This window comes from Tenrec ecaudatus, chromosome 8, assembly GCF_050624435.1.
Source record: "Tenrec ecaudatus isolate mTenEca1 chromosome 8, mTenEca1.hap1, whole genome shotgun sequence".
Classification (NCBI taxonomy): Eukaryota; Metazoa; Chordata; class Mammalia; order Afrosoricida; family Tenrecidae; genus Tenrec; species Tenrec ecaudatus.
This window is the reverse complement of record NC_134537.1, coordinates 89,975,850-89,997,088: the sequence shown is the minus strand read 5'-3', so window position 1 is coordinate 89,997,088 and position 21,239 is coordinate 89,975,850. Positions and strand designations below refer to the sequence as shown.

At 42.2% G+C, this 21,239-nt stretch overlaps 1 protein-coding gene across 2 annotated transcripts in view; it reads left to right on the top strand.

The window, feature by feature from the left end:
• Positions 1 to 21,239, top strand: part of PIWIL2 (piwi like RNA-mediated gene silencing 2) — a 76,033-nt gene that overhangs the window by 42,273 nt on the left and 12,521 nt on the right. For both annotated transcript variants that reach the window (XM_075555720.1, XM_075555719.1), the window contains exons 16-19: positions 2,664 to 2,765; positions 3,335 to 3,451; positions 5,018 to 5,106; positions 6,257 to 6,362. In XM_075555720.1, the coding sequence (XP_075411835.1) occupies positions 2,664 to 2,765; positions 3,335 to 3,451; positions 5,018 to 5,106; positions 6,257 to 6,362 (414 nt within the window). The remainder of the gene's footprint in view (positions 1 to 2,663; positions 2,766 to 3,334; positions 3,452 to 5,017; positions 5,107 to 6,256; positions 6,363 to 21,239) is intronic.

The window sequence follows — 21,239 nt, the reverse complement described above, 5'->3', positions numbered from 1 at the left end:
TTATCCCTCAAGTATGATGGCAAAGTTATGACATTTCCAGATAAACAGAAATGGAAGGAATTTGTATTAGTTAGACCAGCTTTACAAGAAATACTGAAGGAAATTCTTCAGACAGACAAGCCGCAACAACTTGATATTAACATTAAGTCACAACACCCTAGATGTCAGCCTAGATACAGAAGTATCCAAGGTAAAACAAACCTACAAGACTAGAAGTGAACCGAAGGTAACCATCTGTAGCCATGACAATTACCACGGTGGAAGTGGAGGGGCGGCGGAAAAGAGGAAAGCCCTAAAGAGGGGGTTGGCAGCAGTGGCTGCGACAGTGGACTAGGATCTGCTTCATGCTACTCCGTTCTGCTGTACGGAGGGTCCCTATGAGTCAGAACTAACTCTTTGAACAACAGCAACAAACAAAACACCAAAAATGCAGTCCGATTCCCATCTAGTTAATTCCAACTCATGGTGACTGTGTGTGACAGGGTGGAGCTCTTCCATCTGTGCTGCTTGTCTGTAATTTTTACTGAAGCAGATGGTGCCACTGGGTGGGTTTGAACTCCAAACTCTGGGCCCTTGGGTCAATTTCAACTCACAGCAACCCTATCGGACTGGAGAGAAGTACCTTAGTGGGGTTCCCAAGCCTGTAACTCTTTCATGCAAAGCCTCATCTTTCTCCTCCGAGTTGCTGGTGGTTCCGTCTTGTAAGACTACATTTTTAGGGCTGTTCAGGTTAGTAGCTGAGCACAAACCCTTGGCAGCAGCCAGAGGCCTAAACAAAGCCTGTGTGTTCTGTGTTTACATCCTATTGTCTACATGGCTTTGGAATTTGTTGGCTGTGATTTTTGGAATATGTGTCCGTGAAGAGAACTTGTGTGTTGATGGTGGAACTGTTAATTTGGCTCTGACTCATAGTAACCGCATGTATAACAGCATGAAACTCTGCCCAGTCCTTAAAATTGTAATCCTGCTTGATCCCGTTGTTGGAGGCACAATGTCAGTCCATCTTGTTGACAGTCTTCCTATTTTGCTGACCTTTTCCTTTATCAAGTGTGATGTCCTTTCCTTGATACATGAGACAAAGTCTTAACCTAATCTGCATCTGGAGTAGTATTCCATTGATTGCCCTTTCTAGCATAAAGGGCCGGCAACTTTATCCCACTTTGCGCAGATTTTGTAAGGTCCACAGTTTTCAGTAATGGATCTTGTAAACCGTGAGAGACAGAAGATACTGAGAAGCCATAAGCTGCTGGCAGTGTTTTCTCTCCAACCAGAGAGAGTTAGTTTAACAGATAGAAATTCATTCTTTTACAATGTAAGAGGCTGGAAGTCCGAAGTCAGAGCATCGGCTCCACGGTCAACTTTTTGTCTGTGTCAACCATGGAGGAAGGTCCTTGTCTCCTTTCAACATCTGTAGGCCCATCAGAACCTTGGAGCTTTATGTCTTGGCAGAAGAGGCTGGCATTGCAGGTAGCCTGGGTCCGAAGGACATGCTTCTCTCCCAGCTCATCTTTCTTGGTGGCAGTTAGTTCCCTCTAATCGCTGCTCACTTGTTGAATCTCTTGCATATAGTAAGAGATTGTTTCAAGATACCACTAATCCTGTAGATTATATCCTATCTCATTAACATAACTTCCTCTAATGCTGCCTCATTAGCATCAAGTCACAAGTGGAGGCTCACTCCATGATGCTGACAGTCCTGGCCTAGCATCGTTGACATATATCTGACCCACGACAGAGTCGTTACTTAGGGAGTTTGGCACTAGCTTTATTCCTTCCTTCACCTGGCGCTGACCTTCTTGTAGTTTTTCATTTCGTGTTTGTTATGTGGAAGTTATATGGTCTGACGCAGTAAGATGCTTAGTTAACTAAAGAGAATGGCAAACAACTGCATAGGGACTAAAAGTGTAAGTAATAAGTAACACATTGCTACGCTGATCCTTTTCTACGCCTTGCCTCAAGTTTTCAAAAGTAAAAGGAGCTTTCGAATTTCAGAGACCATGCCCCTAATGACATTTTGTTTCCCAGACTGATCCTAAGGATAGTTGAGGAAATGTCCGAAGGGTATATAATCCCCTAAGTATGTATGTATGATCTAAATATATATATGTGATCTAAATCTCTTGAGGCCCCCTGGAAGAGACTTCATCCCTTCTCGCCATCTACATTATGCTCTGCTCATAGTAAACATACTGAGCCAAAAAAAAAATCCCAATTCAGATCCAAGAAAGTTTTTCTCAGTTGGATTGCCCATTTATCTTAATGGTCTTGTGGCTTTGCATTCTTGCTCAAACTAGAGTCCTGCTCAGCTGCTAACTGAAAGGTTGTCAGTTCAAGTCCACTCAAAGGCTCTATGGAAGAAAGACTTGGTGATCTGCTTCTGTAGTGACTACAGCCAAGAAAACCATCTGGAACAACTGTGGCCCTTGAGGTCACTATGGGTCACCATTCATTCATGGCGCCTAGGCACTGGCAGGAGAGAGATGAGGCTTTCTGCTCCTGTAACAAGTTACAGTTTTGGGAACCCACAGGGCAGAGCTTTTCTGCCTATTGGGTTGCTATGAGTTGGAATTGACTCAATGGCAAGGAGTTTGGTTTTTTAACAACAGAGTTGAAAGTCCTTAGAGAATTCTGGAGCCTGACTTAATGTGTTTGATCTCTTGAAGGGGAAGCTACAGCTGGTTGTTTGCATCATTATGGGTACGCGTGACGATCTCTATGGGGCCATTAAAAAGCTGTGTTGTGTGCAGTCTCCAGTGCCCTCGCAGGTAAGTAGAGTTGAGGCATGATATTGAAACTCTGGCTTGGCTTCCCTGGAGACTTGGGGAAAAAAGAGTATATGTTTGTACATAAGACTAAAGTAATTATTAGAAGCCAATATATGTGGATTCTTCTAGTTCAAAGTTTGTATTAAAGGCTTGAAGTAGCTATTCATAACTGCACCCTTAATTTCCCGATGAGTGTAGTTTAGCTTGTTCCAAGCATCGCATGACTGGGTCCTGGCAGATAAGCTTCGTTTGGAAAGAGGCAAACTGGTTTTCCTGTGCAGCGTTTTTTGTTGTGTTTTTTTTAAAATTTTACTCTGTATGATATCCTTCTAGAAGTTTTTGCTTCTTGGTTAAGTGTGTGTGTGTGTGTGTGTGTGTGTGTGTGTGTACACACATACAGACACTTGTGTGCCTATCTAGAAATCCTAGAACTGGAACTATTCTTGCAAAAGCTACTATCCAATAACTCAGATTTCTTAAATACTTCATGTAACCCTTTCCTTAGGTTGGTTCATGCTTACATTTTCTAACACACTGATAGTGTCTTGCTATTGGTACTTTGTTTATAGGTCATCAATGTCCGAACCATTGGTCAGCCCACCAGGCTTCGGAGTGTGGCTCAGAAGATTTTACTTCAGATTAACTGTAAATTGGGTGGTGAGCTCTGGGGAGTGGATATTCCTCTGGTGAGTAATGCTGAGCTATGTCTGTTTAATTCTGCATACAAAAAAAGCCTACCTAATTATTTTCCTTAATTAGTTATCCTCCTTATTCTCAATTTTACTCATCAATCTAAATGACTTGCTGTATATATTTGTGTAGTCCATCATGTAAGAATTTTTTTTACATTTTTATTTTTTTAATTAAAAGATCATTTTATTGGGGGATCTTAAAACTCTTATTACAATCCATACATCAGTTGTATCAGGCATATTTGTACATCTGTTGCCATCATTCTTTTCTAAACAGTTACTTTCTATTGAGCCCTTGGTATCAGCTCCACTTACCCCCCCCCCTCACATACATACCCTTGTGACCACTTGATAGATTATAAATAATTATTATTTTCATATCTCACATCAATTGCTGTTTCCTTTCCCCCGTGGTTTCTGTTGTTCTTCGCCTTGGAGGGGGTTGCATGGTTATTTGTCGATCATTCCACCCCCCTTGTCCCCCTTCTTCCCCTACCCATCTGGTATCACTGTTCCCATTCCTGCTCCTGGATTCCATGTGTCATGAGCTCTTATCTGTCTATACCTGTGTACATGCTCCAGTCTAGTTTGAAGGGAGAACCAGCACTGGGGTCATGATAGTGGGTGGGGAGGTATGAAGAAAGAAGTGTCAAGGAAAGAGAGGAATGATGTGTTTCGTTGGTGCTTTACTGCGCCCTGGTTGACTCATCCCTTCCCTGTGGGGGGATGTCCCATTGTCTACAGATTGGCTCTTGGTGTCTGCTCTGACCCCCCTCATTCTCAGCACTATGTCTTTGTTTGTTATCGGTCTTCTGATGCCTGTTTCTTGGTCCCGATGACACCTCATGATTGCACAGGCTGGTGTGCTTCTTCCATGTGGAATTTTTCCTTCTCTGCTGAACTTCAAGCCTTTAAGACCCAGGCTCTATATCTTTTAATATCCCAGCACCATCTGTCTTTTTCACCACATTTGTTTATGTACCCATTTTGTCTTCAGCGATTGTACCAGGATGGTTTTTTTAAAACATTTTTAAAGGGTTGAAAAATACTTAATGGCATAAAGATAATGAAATTCTGTGTGCTCAAAAAACTCATCACCATTGAATCAATTCCAGGTCATACCAACTCTATGGGACAGAGTAGAGCTGCCCTTCTGGGTATTTGAGGCTATAAATCTTCATAGGAGCAGAGCGCTTCATCTGTCTCCCCAAGAGTGGTGGTTGGTTCTTACTGTTGGCCTCACCAGTAGCTGCCCACTGTGCTGCCAGAGCTCAGCTGACAGTGTCCTTAAATAAAGTACGTTGGACATAACCGTGCCTGTTTATATACTGTCTGACTGCTTCCAGCAGTGCCCACAGTCAGGGGCCCGCACAGCCTCACGGATCCACTCTTGCCCCCTAGCTCTCTGACTCCCTTCATAATATTTTTTAAAATGTCTCGTTCCCAGAAATTACTTGCTTATGTAAAAAATAAGGTGAGGGTTATTTGGGGTTTCTGATAATCATTAAAAGGGGAGGAGGCTGTACAACTTGTTTTTGTTGTCGTATTTTTCTCACCTAGAAACAGCTGATGGTGATTGGGATGGATGTTTACCATGACCCCAGCAGGGGCATGCGCTCAGTGGTGGGCTTTGTCGCAAGCATCAATCTGTAAGTACTGCTGATCGTTTCTTTTTGTGTTGTTACCTCATTTTGATGCCAAATCTTACTGTCAATCAAGCATATATCTTTTTGAGGGTTACACACTATAGTATAGAAAGTTCTAATTTCCTCTCATGTCCTGCTATGATACTTTTGCAATCTATTAGCAAACTTGTCACATGTGTTGCTTTCTCGTCCAGTTAGAGTATAAGCGTCTGCAGGAGAGGGGCTGTGTCTCCTTTATACATATAAGTATACACACAACATCTGTCGTCGTTGCTGTTACGTGCTGTTGGGACCATTTCAACTCACCACAACCTTATATGACAGTGGGACTGCCCCAGAGGGAGGGTTTCCTAGGCTGGAATCTTTAAGGGAACAGGTTGCCAGGCCATTGTTCCCATGGAGCGACTGGTGGGTTCTAACTGTTGACCTTTTGGTGAGCAGCCAATTGCACCACCAGCGCCCTTTACAAACACATTGTGTGTGTGAGTGTGTGTACACAAATGTAGTATTACTGACATAATGTTTTAATATGCTGTTTTATCTACTTAAAAGTTTGTTGAACAATGTAAGATATGGACAAAATCGTCTATAACATAGTATCAAGGGTTCATGAGGGAGTGTGGGCGGGGGAGGGAAGGAGAAGAAATGGGGAGCTGATATCAGGGGCTCAAGTGGGAAGTGAGTGCTTTGAAAATGATGGTCGCATATGTGCAAATGTGCTTGACATTTTGGAGGAATGTATGGATTGAGATATGAGATGTAAGAGCCCTCCCAAAAATATTTTTAAGAAGCGTTTGTTGACCTTTTCCCATTCATACAAATGCATCTCAATTAATTTGTGTTCATTAGTGTGCATAATTTATTGTATATGTTTATTTAACTAGTTCTTTGTGAGTAGCTATATAGATTTTTTTTCTATTAGAGGTTTTGTGGCAAATATCCATGACTATACATATATATTTGGTTCTTTGTCTCAGTTGTGTGAGATTTTGCTACATGGAACATAGGTGTATTCACTCGACATTTGCTGCCAGCAACAAACGGATGCATAACGAAGCCTCTGTGAGCTGATACTCAGACTAGATAGGCCTTCATCTGCGTGTGCTTGTTCACCTCTCTTTGTGGCTCTCTATTTCCTTTCTCTCTGCCTTAGCACCCTCACAAAATGGTATTCCAGAGTGGTATTCCAGATGCCTCATCAGGAGATTGTGGATAGCCTGAAGCTGTGCTTGGTGGGCTCCTTAAAAAAGTTTTACGAGGTGAGGAGAGCAGAAATTCTGCAGCATCACCGTTTCCTTGCATGCTTTACCCGGAGTCTGATTTATACAGAGGGTCCCAAATCAAAGGTAAGTCCCTTAAACAGACTTGGGAGTTAGTTATTGCTGAACAAGCAGCCCAGAGTGTCTCCTTTCGGGTCTGCCTTGTACAGAATGATTCCAGAAGTGAAATGCTTTCATTTGGTTTGGTAAGTAATAGTTATTTCCTACTTTGTCTACCTGATACCTGTAGACGTAATCTTGGTGCCCTTATCAGGGAAGTTGGGGGTAAATTTCAGCAATTAAAGTAGCTTATAAATTTACTCAGATTTTTATGACTTATTAGAAGCTGACTCTCTTCATTTTGGTTCAAGACAAATGCCTCCTTGTAAATTATCCCGAGGAGTCCAAAGAATGCTGGCCATGGAGAATTAGCACGTTGCTGTCATTAAGCTGATATCAGGTCTGAAACAATGAATGACCAAGCAAGGCACTGATTTTTGTCTTGGCCAGTACATCAAAGGAAACCTTGATAAGTGGCTTGTATTTCATAGGATCTGGGTTAGCCTTTTACATGGAGATTAAATAGCAGGAAATTTAATAACTTCATATGATCAAAGTCTAGAAATTCATCCTGTTTCTTTTTAGAGTTGCATCCCTACAGTCTCCTGCAAATAGTTTGCTATTGTTCAGGTATTAAGAGTATGGTTTAAATAGTTGATTTTTTTCCCTCCTAAAAGGCCCATTTGCTATGCTACTTTGTGGCCAAGTTCTGCTAGACCTTCGTTTTTCCTGTTGCCCATTTTCTTGAAAATTCTAGCTGTCATTTTGAGCCTTTCTCAAAGATAACTTCCATGAAACTTTTCCTGTCCCTTCCTACTTCATCCTTCATCCAGAATGGGTTCTTCATGCTCCACTACAATGGCTCATTGTTTATAGTGCTATAGTTGTTAAAGTCATCTTCTAACTTAGATTAGTTATTTGTATCCATCTCTTCCATTGGGTTGTAAATTATTTAAGTAGTTTGGTTATTGATGGCGCTGTAACCTGTTTTCTTCTAACTGAATTGGTAAAGCAACCATTTAGGATGTTCACAGTCATAAGTTTAGTCAGGATTTTGTGCAGCCAAGTCCATTTGCATGTAGCCCTCATTTTAAAAATCATTTTATTGGGGCTTGTACAACTCGTACCATCCATCCATCCATGGTGTCAGGCACATTTGTACATTTGTTGCCATCATCATTCTCAAAACATTTGCTTTCTACTTGAGCCCTTGGTGTCAGCTCCTCATTTTCCCCCTCCATCCCCTCCCCTTGATAATTTATAAATTATTATTTTTTAAGTGTATTATTTTTATAATAATTTATAAATTATTATTTCTTCATGTCATACACTAACTGATGTTTCCCTTCACCCACCCTACCCACCCTTCTGTTCCCAGTCCGCCAGGAAGGGGTTATATGTAGATCATTGTGATCGGTTCTCCCTTTCTCACCCACCTTCCCCTTCCCCTCCTGGTGTCACTACTCTCATTATTGGTTCTGACGGGTGTATCTGTCCTGGATTCCCTGTGCTTCCAGCTCTTATCTGTACCAGTGTACTTCCTGTGGTCTAGTCAGATTTGTAAAGTAGAATTGGGATCATGATAGTGAGGTGGGGGAAGCATTAAAGAAGTAGAGGAAAGTTGTATGTTTCATCGGCGATATACTGCACCCTGACTGGCTTGTCCCCCCCATGCCCCTTCTGTAAGGGGATGTCCAGTTGCCTACAGATGGCCTTTGGGTCTCTGCTCAACACTCTTCCTCATTGACAATGATAGGATTTTTTTGTTCTTTGATGCCTGATACCTAATCCTATCGACCCCTTGTGATCACACAGGCTAGTGTGCTTCTTCCATATGGGCTTTGTTGCTTCTCAGCTAGGTGGCCAGTTGTTTATCTTCAAGCCTTTAAGACCCCAAATGCTGTATCTTTTGTTAGCTAGGCACCATCAGCTTTCTTCACCACATTTGCTTATGCACCTACTTTATCTTCAGTGGTTAGGTAAGCATCATGGAATGCCAGGTTAATAGAACAAAGTGTTCTGCATTGGGGGAGTACTTGAGTGGAGGCCCAGTGTCCATCTGCTACATGTAGCCCTCTATATGGCCTTTCCAAATGACTGAGTTTGTGTTTTTGTCTCAATAATGGTGACTGGGTTCAAATAAGCATTGATGTCAACAACAGAATTCAGCCAAAGTGATACATCAGAAGCTAGGCGGAATTGTGTTATATTACTTTTTCTTCATTCTATTTAATATAATCACAGTGTCTTGCTCAGATTTACCAAACTCTAAAAAAAAAACCAAAACAAAAAACACCCACTATTGCGGGCGAGTCATTCCAACTCATAGTGACCTTATAGGACAGAGTAGAACTCCTTCGAGTTCCAAAGCTGCACTCTTACAGGTTCAAACTGTTGACTGTTGGGCTGGCTCCTGAGCACTTAGCCTTTGCACCAACAGAGCTCCGTCTGACAGGTAGGGCTTGTGTCACACAGGGTTCCCAGCGGTTCTGCAATTACGTAGCAATGCCACATGCTGAGGTCTAACATAATGCACTCGCCCCAGGATGATGTGAGTAGCCAAATCAACTGAAAGGAAATTTCCTTAGAGCTGTGGCCTGCTTCCAATGTAAGTGGCCAAGCTTGCTTGTCTGTTGGGTTTGGATCCTGCATGTGGCTCTTTATCTCTGGTTCTTTGGAAATGAGCCAGCCAGCAGCCTGTTGTATTGCTTTTAACATGTGTTATTGTATTTGTTGTTGTTAGGTGCCTTCAAGTCCTTTCCGGCTCAGAAGGAGAGTGTGTACAGCAGAATGAAACATTGCGTGGTCCCGCCCCACCCTTTCAATTGTTGTTATGTTTGAGCCCATGGTTGGAGTCTTTATGCCAATCCCAAGAGGGCCTTCCTCTTTTTGCTGCCTTTGTACTTTACCAGCCATGATGTCTTTCTCCAGAGATTGGGCTCCCCTGATAACATGTACAAAGGACCTGAGAAGAAGTGTCACCACTCTTCCTTCCAGGGAGCACTTAGCCAGTGGAAACCGCCGTCAGGGCTCTCCATAGGCTCTATTCAGTGATGGAAACGATGTCCAGACGGTTCCTGTTCATCTTGATTCCTGCTCTGTGGTCCTTTGAATTTACAGCTCTTAGTGTAGGATGTATACTGACTGAGACCAACCCTAATCTGGGGACACAGACCTCTAGTTGTTGATCTCGAGAGACTTGTAAAATCACTGCACGGCTCTCCAATCTCTTAGCCACCTGTTAGTGCATGTCTCTTAGGGAAAGGTAATACAGATTAGAGTTTAGCTCTTTGCATTTCTGCCTTTTTATTTTGGCTGCGTATTCTTTGCTTCTAGCTCTTCAATTAAAATTAAGCAAGTTATATAAATACAAACAAGAGGACTTCAAAAGTTCATGGAAAAATTATTACATTATCTTTCAATTCCATTGTTCTGTGAGTTTTTTTAAGCTCCCTATATGTGTGTATGTATACAGTGGCCTTAAAAAAGTTTGTAAACAAGTTCTAGTATCTTTTCATTAAATTTTTCCAAGAATTTTTAAAGCCCTTTTATGTATACAAGGGGGTATTAAAAGACAACCAAACCAGGATTGTCTGGGTGGAGTGGAACTTTCGCAGTACACATTTTTCCTAGTAGGCAAACATTAAGTAACTCTCTCTGAGTTGGTGCACCCAGTGGTGTTGCCTGGGAAGGTTCTCACTGGTCACAGTGAATTTTTTTGTAAAAGCAGTTTTGCTTGAACCTTGTTTTTTTGTGATGGCTGATTTAAGGGAACAGAGTCTGGCTGCGAAATTTTGTTCCTGCTTGGGAAAAATGCTGTTGAAACTTGTGATGTCGAATACAGCTTACAAGGACAGGGCTATGGGAAAAATGAAAGTGTACGAGTGGTTTTCTCATTTCAAAAGCGGTCAGCTATCTATTGACAAATTTCATGCTGGATGTCCGTCAACTTCCCAAATGGACAAAAATGTTGACTCGTAGTGTATTTCGAGTTCATTCCACCAGGTCAGACTGCTTATCAAGCTTTTATTTAGAGCAGCAGCTCCCAACCTGTGAGTAGAAACCCCTTTGCGGGTCAAACAAACCTTTCACAGGGGTTTCCCAATTCATAACAGCAGCAAAATTACAGTTATGAAGTCGCAATTCAAATAATTTGATGGTTGGGGGATCACCACCACATGAGGAACTGTATTAAAAGGTCGCAGCATTAGGAAGGTTGAGAACCACTGAACTAGAGGAAAGTTGTATGTGTCATTGGTGCTATACTGCACCCTGACTGGACCCTCAGTTCCTTCTGACCCTTCTGTAAGGGGATGTCCAATTGTCTACAGATGGGCTTTGGGTCTCCATTCCATACTCCCCTTACTCACAATGATAGGATTTTTTGTGTGGATCTTTTGATGCCCTGATACCTGACCCCATTCACATTTCATGATCATCCAGGCTGGTGTGGTTCTGCCATGTGGTCTTTGTTGCTTCTCAGCTAGATGGCCGCTTGTTTATTTTCAAGTCTTTAAGACCCCACATGCTATATCTTTTGATAGCCGGGCACCATCAGCTTTCTTCACCACATTTGCTTATGTACCTACTTTGTCTTCAGCAATAGTGTCGGGAAGGGGAGCATCATGGAATGCCAAGTTATTAGAACAAAGTGTTTTTGTGTTGACGGAGTACTTGAGTAGAGGCCCAATGTCCATCTACCGTAATAATTAACATAGATTTATGCACATAGATTCTATTTCCCTATCGTTGTATATAAATGTATTCACATATGTACATGCTTGTATTTGTACCTCTATAAATGTCCTTTGCCTCCTAGTTCTTTCCTCTTTTTCCGCTTCCTTTCCTTTTGTCCCAATATTATGTTCAGCCTTCATTTGAGTTTCAGTAATTCCTCTTGGTTACATTACCCTTGATCAAGCTCGACCAGGCACCCTACGCCCTCCTTACCATCAATTTTAGATCATTTGTTGTTCCCTTTTCCCTGGACTTGTTAACACCCACTTCCTTTCCCCTGCCTCTACCTCTCCCGTGTAGCCCCTGGAACTGTCGGTCCCATTGTTGTCTCCTCCGGAATATTTATCCAGTCTATCTTACCAAGATAGATATGCAAAGACAATGATCACAAAAACAAGACAGAGCAAAACAAAATAACAACAAAAAAAACCAGCAACAACCAAAAAATCCCATCAACCAAAAAAAAAAAAAGCCTGTGTAAATAGTTCCAGGTCTGTTTATTGACCTTTAGGAATGTTGTCTGGTTGAATCTGATGGGGTGCCACACCTGGCCCCAAAGTCTTATTTTTGGTATTCCCCAGGGACTTCATTGCTTTGCTCCCCTTGCTGCTCTGTTGCATGCCCCATGTGGTGGGGTGAGATTGAGCACAATTCCCACACTATGCCTCCAGTGTTGCTTCTTGTAGTGAGGGATGATCTTGTGGTCCCTTCTGCATTGGCTGCTCTGAGCAGGAAGATCGTCCTCAGGGCTTGTTAGGCTAGGATGTTCTCCACTTCTCTCCTTCGTTCACTCCTGGGTGCTCTGATCAGAGGCGCCCCTCTCCTAGAGCCTGTAGCTTCTGTGCTGGAGGAGCAAAATTTTAATAAGCAAAAGATCCTTAGATCACAAAGTGCATCACATTACAATTTGAGGAAAACAATGAGGTCTAGGGGCGGGACCTTGGATTTTATAGCAGTTGGTGGCAGGACCCTGTTGGCTTTTCTCAGTTCTTACCCTGCTTGGGGTTGAGATGAGTCAACTGGACATGACCAGTGGATCAGATGAGGCAATTTGTGATAGGTCATCTAGGTCTCTAGCTGACTGACCATGGCAAATTTTGGGGTGGGGCATCATATCTGACCTTTTTTGGCTTCCCGGATTCCTTGAGGCAGAGGTCAGACAGGCCTCTACCCCCCATCTTTCTTTACCTATTCTTACAGCAACTGTTCCTCCTACAATGCTCTAGTTCTTTCTTTTAAAACATTTTATTAGGGGCTCATACAACTCATCACAATCCATGCATTTACATACATCAATTATATAAAGCACATCTGTACATTTTTTGCCCTAATCATTTTCTTTTTTTTTTACATTTTATTAGGGGCTCATACAACTCTTATCACAATCCATACATATACATACATCAATTGTATAAAGCACATCTGTACATTCTTTGCCCTAATCACTCTCAAAGCATTTGCTCTCCACTTAAGCCCTCTGCATCAGGTCCTCTTTTTTTTCCCCCTCCCTCCCCACTCCCCCCTCCCTCATGAGCCCTTGATAATCCACAGATTGTTATTTTGTCATATCTTGCCCTGTCCGGAGTCTCCCTTCCCCCCTTCTCTGCCGTCCATCTCCCAGGGAGGAGGTCACATGTGGATCCTTTTAATCAGTTCCCCCTTTCCAACCCACTCACCCTCCACTCTCCCAGCCTCGCCCCTCACACCCCTGACAATGCTCTACTTCTATGCTAGGTTTGAAAATTTATTGCAGTTGCCACACACAGACAAAACTCACAATTATTGGGGAGTTAACAGTTTACCATAAATCACGATCAGTAAGCGTTGGTCCATAGCAACACCTCTCCTCAGCCAGCAGGTAAGTCTCTGGTCCTCAGCCTCTCAGCCACATGATCCCTGGGCCTCTGCTTCTGTGGGCCAGGAAGATGGACCACTACTGTGATTCATAATCTATTTTCTGCGCTACTACTCTTGTTTTATCTCGTCTTCTCTTCTCCACCTGGTTCCTTACTCTGTCCCATGATCTCTCTACTGCAGCTTCTGGTCTCACTTCCACCACTTAAGACTGATATCTCCAATGGGCTCCACTGGTGGTTTTTCTTCTGAGGGCCCTGGGACTTCTCACTGTGTTCTAAAGAGCTTCTAACATGGTTGATAGGCACAGAAAATGGCTTTGATGTGGGTTTGGGTTTATCTTTCAGCAGATCATACCCCCAAGGTGTAGGAGCCCTGGTGGTGACTCATAGTGAGCTGCTGACTGCAAGTTCAACAGTTCAATACCAGCAGCCACTCCAAGCAAGAAAATTGAGACTTTCTATTCCTGCCAAGTCTCTGAAACTCAGGCTTTCAGTTCTAATGGTGAAAAGCTCACACTTATTGTTGAGCAAGTGAAATGGGGATTGTCCTAGGGCAACAGTATTCCATACAGATATGATATGAATTTGTCAGAACCCATATAACTGTGCAGCACAAAGAATGAACCCTATTTACACACTTTAGTTAATAAAAGGTATTGGTTGGCTCATAAATTGTATTGCTAAACAAAAATTGTAATAAATATACTACCCTAATGCAAAATACTGGAGTCTTGGTAGCATAAATGATGCATTGAGCCAGTAATGGCAAGGTCAGCAGTTTGAAACCACCAGCCGCTCCATGGGAGAAAGATGAGGATTTCTATTCCCATAAAGATTTACAGTCTTGGAAACCCAAAGAGGCAGTTGTGTGGTTGCTCTGAATTGGAATTGATTTGATGGCAGTGAGTGAGTTAATACAAGACAATAATAGATAGTACACTTTTTCTATACTTTCTATAATAAAGAGGCATGGTGAGAAAGTATAGAAAAACTACACTATCTAGACAATTGTTTTGTAACTCTAAAACTGACCTAAAAAGTCCATTGATGAAAGGTAATGCACAGTGAGAGTTCACTTAACACTAACTACACACCAAGCTCACCACCATTGAGTCAATTTTGACTCATACTGACCTTGTAGAACTGCCACTGGGCTTTCCAGGGTATACATTTTAAGAGCAGAAAGCATCACTTTTCTCCCATCGAGGTTGAATGGTGGGTATGAACTGCTGACCTTGCAGTTAGAAGCACAGTGGCTAGGAACCCACTACACCAGTGATTCTCCACCTTTCTGATGTGGTAACCCATTCATACAGTTCCTCATGTGGTGGTGACCCCCAACCATAAAATTATTTTTGTTACTTCATAACTGTCATGAATCGGGCAACCCCTGTGAAAGGGTCATTAGAACCCCCAAAGGGGTCGTGACCCACAGGTTGAGAACCACTGCTCTACACTATTGGGGCTCCTCATTACACCCCCAGTATAGCTAATTTTTAAAAATTAAGTATTGGTGAAGACATAGAGAAATTAGAAACCCCTCATACATTGCTGGAGCGATGTTAAATGATGTGGCTCCTTTGGGAAACAGTGTGGTGGTTCTTCAAAATGTGAACATAAAAAGGGAGCCAGAAATTCTGCTACGTATGTATACATACCCTAGAGGAATGAAAATATGTGTCCAATCCCCTTACAGAAGGGTCCCAAAGAAGAGACGAGCCAATCAGGAAGCAGTATAGCACCAGTGAAACTTACAACTTTCCTCTAGTTCCTTAGTGCTTCCTCCGCCCGCCCCAATCATGACCCCAATTCTACCTTACAAACCTACTACCCCAATTCTTCCTCCTCCCTGACCCCAATTCTACCTTACAAATCCAGCTAAACCAGAGCATGTACACGGGCACAGACCAGAGCTGGAAACAGGGAATCCAGGACAGATAAACCCCTCAGGACCAATAATGAGAGTAGCGACACCAGGAGGTTAAGGGGAAGGTGGGAGAAAGGAGGAACTGATCTCAACAATCTATGTATAATCCTCTCCCTGGGAGACAGACAGCAGAAAAGTGAGTGAAGGGAGACATTAGTCAGCATAAGAAATGAAAAAAAAATTATAAATCATCAAGGGTTCATGAGGAAGGGGGAAAATGAGCTGATACCAAGGGCTCAAGTAGAAGGGAAATGTTTTTAAAATGATGATGGCAACACATTTACAAATATGCTTGACACAATGGGTGTGTGTATGTAATGTGATAAGAGCTGTATGAGCTCCCAGTAAAATGATTAAACAGACATGTCCATATAAAACTTAGACACAAACCCATAGCAGCACTCTTCATAAGCACCCAAAAGTGCAGATAACCCTGATGACCATTGAGCTATTCAGAAAATGTAGTATATCCATACAATTCAGAATTCCTTAGTCATTAACAAATGCACTATTGATAGATGCTCTAACATGAACTGTGACATTATGTTAAGTGACGGTCCAGAACAGACAAATTCACAGAGACAAAGTATAGTCGTAGAGGTTATTAGAGGTTGGGGTGTGGGTGAGGAGGCATGATGCCTGGCTACTCATGAATATGGAGTTTCCTTATGGGATGATAAACTTTTTCTAAAATTAGATAGTGGTGGTAATTGTACGACTTTATAAAGGTGAAAACCATGGAATGTTATTGGTGAATTTTAGGGCATATTGAAATAATTGAGAAACTAGATGTTTGCTTGTTGGTTTAACCTAACAGACTAAATTATTCCTGTGGAAGCAGCACACAGTGAAAGAAAAACAACTTCAAACACCTGCCTCGGTTCCCTGGGCCTCTGGCTTTTTCCCTGATCTTGTCCTTGAACTTCCTCACTTTCTTTTAGGTTTTCTATGGACCTTGGTGGTCACATAGGTTAGACTTTGGGCTGCTCTCTAAAAAAGTGGTAGTTCAAAGCACACCAGCAAATCTAAGGGGAAAGACAAGATATCTGCTCCCATAAAGACTTGTGATCTGAGAAGCCCTCTGCTGGATTGTTCTGCATCCAAGTAGACTTGATGGCAGTGGGTTTGGTTTTGTTTTTAATACTTTCACCGTAGGTGTTTTCATCTAGCTTTCCTGATTATCCTCAGTAGTGGGCCTTCTTTGAGTTCCTGGTATACCATTTAATCTTCCCCAGGCAGTCTTCAGCATATCTGTGAATTTATTTGATATATTAACTCAGATTTACATTGATAGTCTGCAGTCCTCAGAATGTTTGGTCTAAGTGTCCTCTATGTCCTTAAAAATTATTAAGGGTCCTGAGTAGCTTTTTATGTGAGTTTCTCTCTTATCAGTAATTAATCCATTAGAAATTTAAAAGGAATTTTTAAAATGTTTGTTGATTCACTAAATGATAAACTTATTACTTATTAACAAACAATTTTCCTTAAAGATTAATTATTACTTTCTAAGATCTTAGTGCAACGTGATTTTTATAATTGGTATTATATTATTAAAAAGTAAATAAATAAATTCTTAAGTATCCAGACTGCATCATTTACTATCTAGAACATTCTCCCATTTATTTATGAGAGAATGAGAGTGAAAAAATCATATAATGTAGGATTATTATGAAAATAGACATGATTTTGTGTACTCCCTGATGGTGTCTCTGGAGCACCACTATTATGTGTGGGTTTCCAGAGCGCACAGCCTGACCCTTTCATCTCCGTGCCCACAACACACGCCGCACTGCACACTTGGCTCTGTCTACTCGGATGTCTTCTATGCCACACTGGTTGTTGCTGTTGAGTTAGTCTGACTCTTGGTGACCTTATGCATGTCTGAGCAGAACTATTTTCCATAGTATGTTAGATGCCTGATTTTTCAGAAGTATATTGTCAGTCTTTTTTCCAACCTTTTGACTAGCACTTGAGCTTGTTAACTATTTGTATCACCCAAAAACTTCAGGTGTCTTACAGGCTCTCAAAAACTCACTGTCATTAAGTCGATACTGATTCATCGTGGTTCCATACACAGGGTATACACGCCTGAGTTTCTGAGGCTATAGCTCTGTCTGGAAGTCGAAAGCCCAATCTGTCTTCTGAGAAACAGCTGACTGTTTTGAACTGTGACCTTGGAGGTTACCGCCCAGTGCTTAACTACTGTGCCCCTAGGGTTCCTCTGTCTCCCAGACTTCTTAAAACAAGGTGTAAATCTTATCGCTCCTTTCTTCCCTTCCACTCAGATGTGAAAGTTAAAACAGGTCCATTCTTGACACCTGCTTCTGCCTTACATCTCATGAATAATGAATCACCAAAATTCAGTGGCTTAAAGTTTTTTTTACTTGATATTTAAGAAGATGAAACTCTCCTGTAGTTAGGTCAGTGGTCCCTTTTGCTACAGCTGAGGCGTGTGGCTGCCAGATGGCTGAACTAATTAGGAGTAATGTTTGACCCTATAGCAGGAAGGGAGTAGGCTAAAGGAGCTGGTATTTTCTTAGTAAAATTTCTTAAGGCTCAGGCTTTCCTGTCTTCCTACCCATAGGAAATCAGTCCATAAAAGTGTTTTGCATTGCAGAAGGAGGGGAGTCAGGAATAGTGGGAATGGGTTATATGACTAATTTCATCCTTGGCCATGAGAACAGATGGATGATATTTGATTACCATTACTATTTTGATGAAAAATTCTGTAGAAAAATCATAATGAAAAGGAGGAAGACTCAAATCCAGAGGCATTGAGAGCAGAGGTTGTGTTTCTGTTTGCTGAGAGACAGCAGCACCCATACCTTCTGCATCCTCACAAACTGATTATTGATACACAGTGGTCAGCACCAGCCACACCTGCCTTCAGCTGTGCTGCACAAGCCGGGAACTGCACATCTACTCACGCACTTTATCATGCCCTCCAGGAGCGGGGGACCGAGTGCCTGAGAACACACCAGCAGAACCATTCTCAACTAAATTAAGATAGAGCAGTGCCTTTGAGGCAACAAAACCACATCAAAGCATGTGGTAAAAGACAGTGACTCGAACATGTGACCAAAATACAGCACTAGATCAGCCTCTGTCTACCTGATGAGAAGCTATTTGGTAAGGAATTCTGGTGAATGTTAAGCTATGTTCCAGAACTTGAAGATTGTTAGATTACTAGAAAAATTAGATGGTCACACCAAAGACCATTGAGTAGAAATACAAACACTAACTACTGTGCTTTTATAAACATAAGATACAGTGCAAAAGCAAAGGAATAGAATTGGTTCATTGGAAGACCAAATTAGAGAACTTGAAGGCAAGTCTTGCATTGTTTACTGGCAGAGGAACACAGACAAAAGAGAAAAAAATAACTAAAAGTCCAAGAATTATGGGATATATCACCAAGAGAAATAAGAGGAACACAAAAAAAAGCACTTCTCTAATACAATGAAAGAAGCACTGGTAAATATTCAAGAATCTGTATGAACTCCATGTAAGATAAGATACCAAAGGAAAATCACTATGGTGCTAACATTTCAAACTTCCAGAACCAAAGACAAAGAATGTGTCCTAGTGATAGCTTGGCATAAACAAAGTTACCTAGGAAGGAGAAATAAGAAGACTTAACATTTGAGTTCTTAGCTGAAACTATGCAGGCAAGAAGGCAGTGAAATGATATATATTAAAAACTCCGGGGGGAAAAAAACTGCAAGCCAAGAATTTTATTATCTCTCAAGTATGATCCCAAAGTTATGACATTTCCAGATAAACAAATCGAAGGAACTCCTATAAATCAGAACAACTTTACAAGAAATACTGAAGGCCCCCAGAAGAATTTATTTCAGAGGACATCACTGAAGCTGCAGCTCAGGGAGAGGGACATGTCTGATCAGAGTACATGGGAGCAAATGAAAAGGGAGGAAGAGAGAGTGGAGCACATCCTGGCCCACCAAACCTTGACAATGAGATTCCCGCTCAGAGCAACCAATCCACAGAGAAGACCATAAGGCCGGCCCCACTATGAGACACGACATCCCTCACTGATCCATAGCCCTACAGGGGACAACACTAGAGACACTATGTGGGGATTCCGCCAGATCTGAGCCCACCACACCGAGGCAAAACACTAAGGGTGTGCAACAGAACAGCAAGGGGAACAGAGCAACGAAGTCCCCAGGGAATATAAAAAATAGACTTTGGGGCCAGGGCTTGGCACCCCATCAGACTCGGCCAGAAAACACTCCTAAAGGCCAACAAACAGTCCTTGAGCTAACTACAGGCTTTTCTTTGTTGTTTTTGTCATTGGATTTTTGTTTTTTTCTTTTGTTGCTTTGTTTTGCTCTTGTTTTTGTGCATGTTATTATCGCCGCAGGTTTATCTAAATAAGGTACGTTGGATGAACAATCTGGAGGAGAAAACAACGGGACTGACAATTCCGGGGGGGGGGTGTGGGAGAGGGGGAGGTGGAGGGAAAGGAAGTGGTGTAAACAAACCCAGGGACAAGGGAACAACAAGTGATCCAAATTGGTGGTGAGGAGGGTGTAGGAGGCCTGGTAAGGTGTGATCAAGGGTAATATAACAGAAAGGAATTACTGAAACCCAAATGAAGGCTGAACACGATAGTGGGACAAGAGGAAAGTCAATGGAAATAGAGGAAAGAGCTAGGAGGCAAAGGGCATTCATAGAGGTCTAAATAAAGGCTGTACATATGTAAATATATTTATATATGAGGATGGGGAAATAGATCTATGTGCATATCTTTACAGGTTTAGTATTAAGGTAGCAGATGGACATTGGGCCTCCACTCAAGTACTCCCTCAATGCAAGGATACTTTGTTCTATTAAACTGTCATTCCATGATGCTCGCCTTCCTGACATGATCACTGAAGACAAATGGGTGTATAAGAAAATGGTGAAGAAAGCTAATGGTGCCCGGCTATCAAAAGGTATAGCGTCTGGGGTCTTAAAGGCTTGAAGGTAAACAAGCGACCATCTAGTTCAGAAGCAACAAAGCCCACATGGAAGAAGCACACCAGCCTGTGTGATCACGAGGTGTTAAAGGGATCAGGTATCAGGCATCAAAGAACAAAAACATATCATCATGTATGAGGGGGAGGGGGAGTATGGACCCAAAGCCCATCTGTAGGCAATTGGATATCCCCTTAAGGAAGGGTCGCAGGGTAGCAACAATGAAACATACAATATTCCTGTAGTTCCTAAATGCTTCCTCTCCCCCCGCCCCCACTGTCATGATCCCAATTCTACTTTACAAATCTGACTAGACCAGAGGATGTACACTGGTACATATAAGATATGGAAAAACAGGGAATTCAGGCTGGATGAGCCCTTCAGGACCAGTGAGAGAGCGATACCGGGAGGTTGGGGGTGGGGGTGGGGTGGTGAAAGGGGGGAACCGATTATAAGAATCTATATATAACCTCCTCCCTGAGGGATGGACAACAGAAAAGTGAGTGAAGGGAGACGTCAACCATGTAAGATGTGACAAAATAATTTATAAATTATCAAGGGTTCACGAGGGAGGGGTAAAAATGAGCTGATGCCAAGGGCACAAATGTCCTAGAAAATAGCAGGATTTGGCTGGCCGGATACCATAGGAACCCCTGAGACCGGTACGGTCACCTTTCAGGTCTGGAACTGATTTCCTCCGCATGGCTCAGTTTTCAACCAACTGGTCTGTAGGGAAAAATAACAATGAGGGACTCCTTAGAATAATCAACTAGTTTAGGTCAAAGTGACAGCATTTACACACAGACCGTTCCAAAGGGCTGGAAAAGGAGGAAGCAGGGAAAGTTTTGTGGGGATGGCAACGAATGTGCAAAACTAAATGTTTGTATCTTGAATTTGAAGCTGATCGCCTCTGTAAGCCACCCAATTGCAGTAAGAAATTTTAGGAGTGAAAAAAAAATGAGGAAAATATACGCAGGATACAGATTTTCACAAACTTGAGATTTTTTTGGAGCTATGAGCGTCGGATGACCCTCTGAGGTGTTTTTTATATTGAGTGAGCCAGCAGGATTCAGTTTAGACCAATGGTTCTCAGCCTTCCTAATGCCGCAACCCTTTTATACCGTTCATGTTGTGGTGACCCCCAACCATAACATTATTTTCATTGCTACTTCATAACTAATTTTGCTACTGTTATGAATCAGGCAACCCCTGTGAAAGGATCATTCCCCTAAGGGGGTCACGACCCACAGGTTGAGAACCGCTGGTTGAGCTGGTCCAGCAGAGCATATGCTGCCTTTTCCGTTAGGCCTGATGAAG